The sequence below is a fragment of the Triticum aestivum genome, chromosome 2A (genome assembly GCF_018294505.1).
Source record: "Triticum aestivum cultivar Chinese Spring chromosome 2A, IWGSC CS RefSeq v2.1, whole genome shotgun sequence".
Taxonomy (NCBI): Eukaryota; Viridiplantae; Streptophyta; class Magnoliopsida; order Poales; family Poaceae; genus Triticum; species Triticum aestivum.
This window is the reverse complement of record NC_057797.1, coordinates 728,270,147-728,277,941: the sequence shown is the minus strand read 5'-3', so window position 1 is coordinate 728,277,941 and position 7,795 is coordinate 728,270,147. Positions and strand designations below refer to the sequence as shown.

The following is a 7,795-nucleotide window of genomic DNA, read 5'->3' as shown; positions in this document are numbered from 1 at the left end:
TGGCTATTAATAACCAATATTATGATTAAGGTTTTCAAAGTCGCTTTAGCGCAAATGGCTATCATATTATCAATAGATATGATTTATTCTACAATTGAAGGAATAGTTCCGAGTTGCTACAGGCTTACGACCCGGCACTTGGGGGTTACATTATTTCAGTTGAAATTACATTAAATACACAAGTCTCATGTCGCTGCAAGCATGCACCATGACACTTGGGGGCTAGTGCAAAGTCATTTTTTGCTCACCTTATTGAAGACCCAACTCATCACATGGTAATGAGCCGGCCCTAGGGGCTACCAATTGCCTCTGTCAACAATTTAAGGTACAAAGCTTTTTATCGATTACATTGAAGGGTCCACTGCTCAGTTGGTAAAGCACAAGGCTCTTAACCTTGTGGACGTGAATTCAAGCCCCGTGACGGGGGTTACATCATTTTGATGTTATTTTCATTGAAGAATATATCAAAGTCCCAGCTCAATATTATCTTACTGAGCTGACCCTTGGGGGCTACACGTTGATGATCAAAGTTTACAAGATTATATTTACAAAGTCCTTGCTCATTATTGCATAATGACCCGGCCCTTGGGGGCTACACTGGTTGAAGTTTTTATGAGAATAAGGAAATTTCAAGTCCCAGGTTGCTGCAAGCATGACAACCCGGCACTTGGGGGCTACATATGTAGAATACTCAATTCTGACTAGTGATTGATGAACAACCTGGATTTCTACAAGATTGTGATATTCATATTGAAGAAAGTCTTAAGTTATTGCTATGCTACCTTCTTAAGACTTGGGGGCTACAAGTGATAGGCATATAAGAGGTATATTTTCAAGCTTCATATTAACTACAATTATGACCTGGTGCCATCAATATTTGTAAACCGGCAATGATAAACCGGCAAGTTCAAGTCTTAAACTGGCACAGTTCTACATTCTCAAACCGGCAAGTTCAAGTCTTAAACTGACACAGTTCTACATTCTCAAACCGGCAAGTTCTACATTCTTAAACCGGCTGAAGATCAAATGAGTATTTCAAAGGCCAATATTTTTGTTAAGCATTGGGAGCTGAAGTCAAAGGAGTTATTCTTCACAATATTTCACTATGACAAGCCGATGTCAGCAAATTGATTATGAAGCCGGTCTATTGACTCAGATTTTATAGAAGAAGGAAGTGACAAGGACTTAAGGATAATCAAGATCAGTTTAACATGGATAAATCCAAATTAAACTGGGGGCTAATGTCGGGGATATACGCCGCGGTATGACCCGGCTGGAGTTGTAAACCGGCTGGGACTTGGTAAACCGGCAGATGGTAAACCGGCGGAGAGTTAAGACAGAGAGTCAAGACATATGGCTAAGACAGACGGTAAACCGGCAGACAATGTTAAACCGGCAGACAATGTTAAACCAGCAGACAATGTTAAACCGGTAGACAATGTTAAACCGGCAGACAATGTTAAACCGACAGACGTTAAGAAGCCCAGGAAGGGAAGTCAAAATAGTTTAAGTTAAAGTCCGAGTTGGACTCCACATGTAACCCACCCCTTAAACATATATAAGGAGGGGCAGGGCTCCTCAAAGGGGGACAAGCAAGAAACAATCTCTAGGGCTAGACACAACTAGAGGAGAGCCGGTTTACGGCGACTCCCTCGTGATGATAATAAGATCTAGCCTCAAACAGCATGTAGGGTTGTTACCGGATGGTGTTTCCCGGGGCCCGAAGCTGTCTAAATCCCTGTCTTATGTTGTGTTTCTCGATTCCGCTCAACCCCTCTCAACCTACCATATAAATGTGTTGGCCTCGCGACTAAGTCCTCACACTAAAGACATCTGACGTGACGATTCCACGACAACTCTCCTTATGTCGAATCAATAAATTTGGGTTGATTACTCTACCCTCGAAAACTGTTGCGATCCCCTATACTTGTGGGTTATCATACCCCAGTTTTTCTCTGTGAATTTTAGAAAATATCCATGATAAAGTTTCATAAATTTGAAAATATTAGGGGTTTTTCAAAAACTGTTAATGAATTTAAAAAAAAATCATGAATTCACATATTGTTTGTTGACTTGATTCTTTTCATGAATTCAACAATTGTTTAACGAAATCAATTTTTTCATGGATTTGGAATTGTTTGTGGATTAAAAAATGTTCACATATTCAATAAATATTAATGAATACAAAAAATGTTCATGGACTCAAATAATGTTTGCAAATTCAAAAATTGTTCATGGATTCTAAAAATTGTTCAAGGATTCACGAAATATCCATGTATTCAAAATCATTCTCGTATATGAAAAAACTTTATGAATTTAAAAATCATGCGTGAATTCAAAATGCTCACTTTTTAATAATTTGCGAAATTTTTTGCAATTGTGTTTTTTTAATTCTGAACATTGTTTCTGATAGAAGTGAACAATTTTTTTTGTTATTATTAAATATTATTAAAATTCCAAGTTATTTTTGAGAACACGTTCTTTAGATATCCAAGTATTTTTTGAATTTGCGGTGTAATTTCAAACAAAATTCGAACATTTGAAATATTTTTGGAATTTGTGAATTTAAAAACAAAAAGAGAAGAAAATAAAAATAAGAAACATCACACAAGAAAAAAGAAAAGAAAAGAAACAAAAAAAATAGTGAATTGCTAATTCAAGAACCTTCTTAAAAGTTCCTGAAAGCAGTTCGCTAGTGGGCGATCAAACCCTTAATGGTCATAACGAGCGATGCATATCAATAGGCCTCCTCCACTCCACAAATGATATGCATCACCCGCTGCGAGCACTAGCACGCCTTTGCCTACCCACGCTCCATAGCAGGCCGGTTTATCAATGGGTTTTACAGACCGCTTTTCCTTGGGCCATGTTAGGAAGGTTCTGATAGCTTCTCACCCAGTTTTGGGAAGCTTTCAAGCCGCTTTTCTTTTTATTTATTACTTTTTAGTTTTGTTGTGTTTTTCTTTTCTTTTCTGTTTTGTTTTATTTTGTGTTTTCCAAATTTGTGATTTTTTAATTGATAAACATTTTTTAGATTAATGAACTTTACAAATTTGTGCACATTTTATGAAATCGTGAATATTTTTTGAATTCATGAACTTTTTAAAATTGTGAAACATTTTAGGCTTGAATATTTTTTTGAATTGTTCATGTTGTGTTCATTTATTTTAAAAAGGGTCAATCTTGGGGGATATGAACATGAACTTTTATGAATTGTTCATGAATTGTTCATGCTCGTGAATATTTTTTTGAATTGTTTATGCTGTGTTCATGAATTTTAAAATTGTGAATATTTTTGAACTTTTATAAATTGTTAATGCTGCCTTCCTTGCCCCCTTAGTCCATGCTGTGTTCGTCCAGCCTCTCCTCGACGGCATGGCCGACCAACTTGCCGAGATCAAGAACATCGACCACTCGCCGGGTTCGCAAAGCTCTTGGATATTCATGATTATTCATGAATATAAAAGAATTGTTCATGTAATTTTCAAATAAATTCATGATATAGAAAAATGTTTGTAACAATATCAAACGTTTAAAAAAATAACACATTAAAAAATGTTCATCAAACTATAATCTTTTGTTGCATAGTTCAAAAATAATGTTGACGGCATATAAAAAATTTCATTCTGTTTTGCTGAATGAAAAAACATATTCACTCCTTTTTACTAATATAAAATGTGAAATACAGGGGAAAAAAACAAAGGGTGAAAAGAGATAAATTAAAACTGAAAGGAAAAGCAGAAAAAAGAAAAGATAAACTGGATGGAAGAGTCCTGAAACCGCTGCAGAAAGGTTTCCAAACCTTTTCCTAAAAACCGTGGAAAATTTGTTGGGCCGGCTCGTTTCACAGACATACCGCTTTTGCGCTACGAACTCCAGGATCTTTTATGTTTTTTACCTTACAATTTTGGTAGATACAAAACAATAAAATAAATAATATATATTCAAAAAATAAAGATTTTGATGAAATTCCTTTTTTTGGGTTGCAAACCCCCCCCCCCCCCCCCTTTTTTTTTCTTTCAAGAGTCTTACACTGTCATATATAGAAAAAAAACAAAAAACGAACGGGTCGGACACCGCACTACCCACCGGCCGGCGGCGAAAACTTCCGTTGATTCTTTTGGCTGGAAATTAGTGATGTCGAGCTTTCCGTGGACTGATTTTTCCAAGTCTTCCCATGGACACAACGACGTGCCATGACTTGTCCATTTTCTTAATTGACCGGCGAGCACACAACCAGCCATCTCCTCCCCCAACTGCAAACCTCCTCCACAGAACCACAGCGTTAGGCAGCTCATCCTCGACCTTCAAAGCACCTTGCTAAGCCTAAGCCATGGCTGCCAAGATCACCTCATGCTTTACCTTCCTAAAGGAAGCTCTGATCCTCCCTGCGCTAAACCCCAAGCTCTTCGCACCCGTGCTCCTCCTCTTCGCCGTCACCGCCTTCCTTGACCCCTTAGCCCACGTCGTGTTCGTCCGGCCTCTCGCCGATGGCATGGCCAGCCGTCTCACCGAGATCAACAGCACCGACCCCTCGAGCGCCGAGTACGCCAAGCTCGCGGAGAAGCTCATGGAGACGGAGGAGATGAAGCAGGTTGGCAAGAGGATGGTCCGCATCACCATCGCCCAGTTCACCGTCGGTCCGGCGCTCGGCCTCGTCAAGCAGATCCTCGCCCTCTTCGCGGCCTCCACGACCTACTCCGGCGACCGCTACTCTCTAGCGGGGCTCCTGCGCGAGCTGGTCAGCGGGAGGATCAGCCTGAAGGGCCCTTCCATCACCATCGCCGTCGTCGGCGCGCTTGACTTCGCAGGGGCAGTCCTGGCCGCGCTGCGTTATCAAGTGATGAGCGGCCGTTTGGGGTGGCTCTCCGTCCAGGGTCTCGTCTCCCTCATCGCGCACCTTGCCTACCTCTGCTTCACCGTCATCGCGCTGGTGGGCGTCGCAGCGTCGGTGGCCGACAGCAGGAAGTGCCGCGGCATGCGCGCGCTCCGGCAGGCGTGGCGGCTCGTGACGCGGGTGAGGAGGAAGGAGGGCCTCGTGCTGGTGGTCGTGGCATACCTCGGGCCTAGCGTTGTGGCTCCGCTGCACAGGTTCGCTCTTGGGTATGCCAAGAGGAGCATGGCGGCGTGCTTGTGCTTGGTGGCCGTGTATGCTCTTCTGTCTGGCGCGCAGCAGCTATTCTCCTTGGCGGCGGCCACGGTGTACTACTACCAAGCCATGGAGAGCAAGGAGGTGATCGATGCCTTGTGGTTATGCTAAGATTAGGTTCCTTCCAGTCTAATAGAATATACGTGGGATTACATTTGCAGTCTGGCTAAGTCTCAATCCACCGAGACTTCACTAAGTCTCAGTTGCTATATCCGTGTAAAATTTTCTTTTCAGTTTTTTTTTTCATTTTTGCAAATTATGTTATTTGAATTTCTTTAGATTTTTTTAAAATTTGTTAACAAATTTTGGAATCAGGAACATTTTTTAAATGTTTGATAATTTTTAAAAAATCCACACATTTTTTGTAATTCCCAAACATTTTTTGATTTAAAAAGGGATCATTTTTTAAATTCTTATTAATAATTGAAAATGTATTTTTAAATGGAATCTTTTTCAAAATGTGATTTTCTGAAATTCCAAACAATTTTGAAATTTCTGAACTCTTTTTAAGGGGGAATTTTTTTGAAATAGAAAGGAGGAAAAAGAAACCGGAAAAAACAAAAATGGGACATGAACTTGTCAAGACCTTTACCCTTCTAGAAGGTTCCCAGAACAGGAGCCAACATCTAATTTTTCTTGCAAATGGGCTGGCCCAGCTCGGTTGGTCCTGCGACGACGCAAAAACTCCCGACAGTCTTGGGCTGGCCTTCCAACCCGGGCTCGTCTGTTGGCTTGCCATTCTGACCATCACCCCTCCCTCTCCGGCCATGCCGTGGTCGCCTTCTTTCCTCCTTGCCTCATAGTTCACTTGACTCTACCACGTCCAAATCCCCAGACCAGTCAATGTATTACCTCATGCAGTCTTTGGCTTCGGCTCCTCCGCTTCAACGCCTCCCTCTATCTCTCTCTCATGGACGATCTGGGGCGGACCGGTGGCATGGCAAGGCTAGGGAGACGGTGGGTGCGAGGGGAGCCCTAAGCAGTCGTGGAGGTTTACCCAATGTTTACCTGATCAATAGTGTTGGGGTACTCCAGGTGGCCCGAGGAAGGAATCGAAACCCTAGATCACTGTAGCCAGATCCAGGAACAACAACAACCTCACACAACACCTCGCCGCTGCTTGGTGTGGATTTGTGAGGCAAGGAACCTCACTTTTAGTGAGGTGGCAGGTGGAGGAGAAGACCAACACAATGGTTTCCGATGGGAAGGACCAAGGTGAGGCTCCCCGCCTCCAATTTTTTTACGTGCCACAAATTTCCCATGGATGACGGTGAGAGTCTTATTATGCTTAGTTTTGGGTTTATAGGAATATAACAGTTTGTATGGAGAAGCTTTTGTTGGTGTTCCTTGAGTTGATCACATAGCATTTGTGATGACAAGTGGGTCAACGACGGCCTTGAGGCCCTGTTTGGTTCAACTTTTATCGACGGATTTCGCTGCCGCGCAGCAGAATCTAAACCAAAGGGCGAATCCAGCAGAATCCGATTCCAGAAATCCGCTGCCAAAATCTGAACCAAAAGCGGAAGCAACCCAGAACGTGCTTTACAAAATCTGATTCCGCTGCTGGCCAAAATCTGAAAAAGCTGCATCAGCTGGTTTGCCAAATGACCTACATCTTTTTCACATCAGATTTTTCGCAGCTATTTTTCCACAGCAGATTTTTCACAGCTCCTTTTAGAAATCCACAGCCGAACCAAACAGGGCCTGATGCGCAATGGCGGCTCAATTATTTGCTACATGTCACTATCTCTCATCGGTTACGTCTTCATAACGATTGTTTTTGTATATTATTAATTAAAGCTTCGTTTTTTTCACATTGTTTATGTCATGTGTTCGATGTGAGGCAAAACATGAATCGTCGTACTCTATTATCTTTGTGTAAGGACTAAACAATGGACTTGCTATAGCAGTTGCCATTCGTTTTGTTGTTCACGTCGATAGTCCATGGCTGGAACTGATGTTTATGTGAAGCTTACAATAAATTTTCTGTTTCAAATACGAATATGTGTTGGCGCAGTAGACATTGAAACTGCAGGTGCAGGTATGGTATAAGGAAGTGCATTTCTAACCATATGCATATCCCCCAAGATAGACCCTGTGCCATTAAGGTTGGTTGTAATGATATTATCATAGCTAGTATCATGCATGTCAATTAGGCAATTTTAATGAGGTATCATAGCATTAAATGAAGAAAGAGAGAGTGTAGCATCATATCATGATACATATCATAATAAATGCTATGTTACTTTGTGTCATGCATGACAATAAATAAAGTATCATATGATACTAATATATGATACTATGCATTAGGAAGGTAGTATCATACACTAGTATCATATGCATGATACTAGTATATGATACTCCTATTACAACCAGCCTAACTTATTGCACATCACACCCATTACTACATTACCCTGGTTTCAGCGCCCTTGTGTCACATGTCGTGTGGCTTTTGTTGCCTCAAAGCTCAACCACAGTTAAGCTCCTTCATGGCGATAATCCACTTCTGAGCCCAGACTCAGCTGCACCATACTGACGAAAAACAAATCAAAACGAATACAAGAAAAATTCAAAATATTCTAATTTTTTTTGTTTGGTAGATAATTTGATGAGTGAGGTCCGCTCCAACTTTCAAGTCATTTGGAC

The 7,795-nt window shown here is 41.4% G+C and overlaps 1 protein-coding gene across 1 annotated transcript; it reads left to right on the top strand.

Moving 5' to 3' along the window:
* The first annotated feature begins 4,235 nt into the window (after nucleotides 1-4,235).
* LOC123186254 (uncharacterized) lies at nucleotides 4,236-5,473 on the top strand. The gene has a single exon (XM_044598039.1). The coding sequence runs from the start codon at nucleotides 4,334-4,336 to the stop codon at nucleotides 5,258-5,260; it is 927 nt and encodes a 308-aa protein (XP_044453974.1). The 5' UTR covers nucleotides 4,236-4,333; the 3' UTR covers nucleotides 5,261-5,473.
* Nucleotides 5,474-7,795: the final 2,322 nt, after the last annotated feature.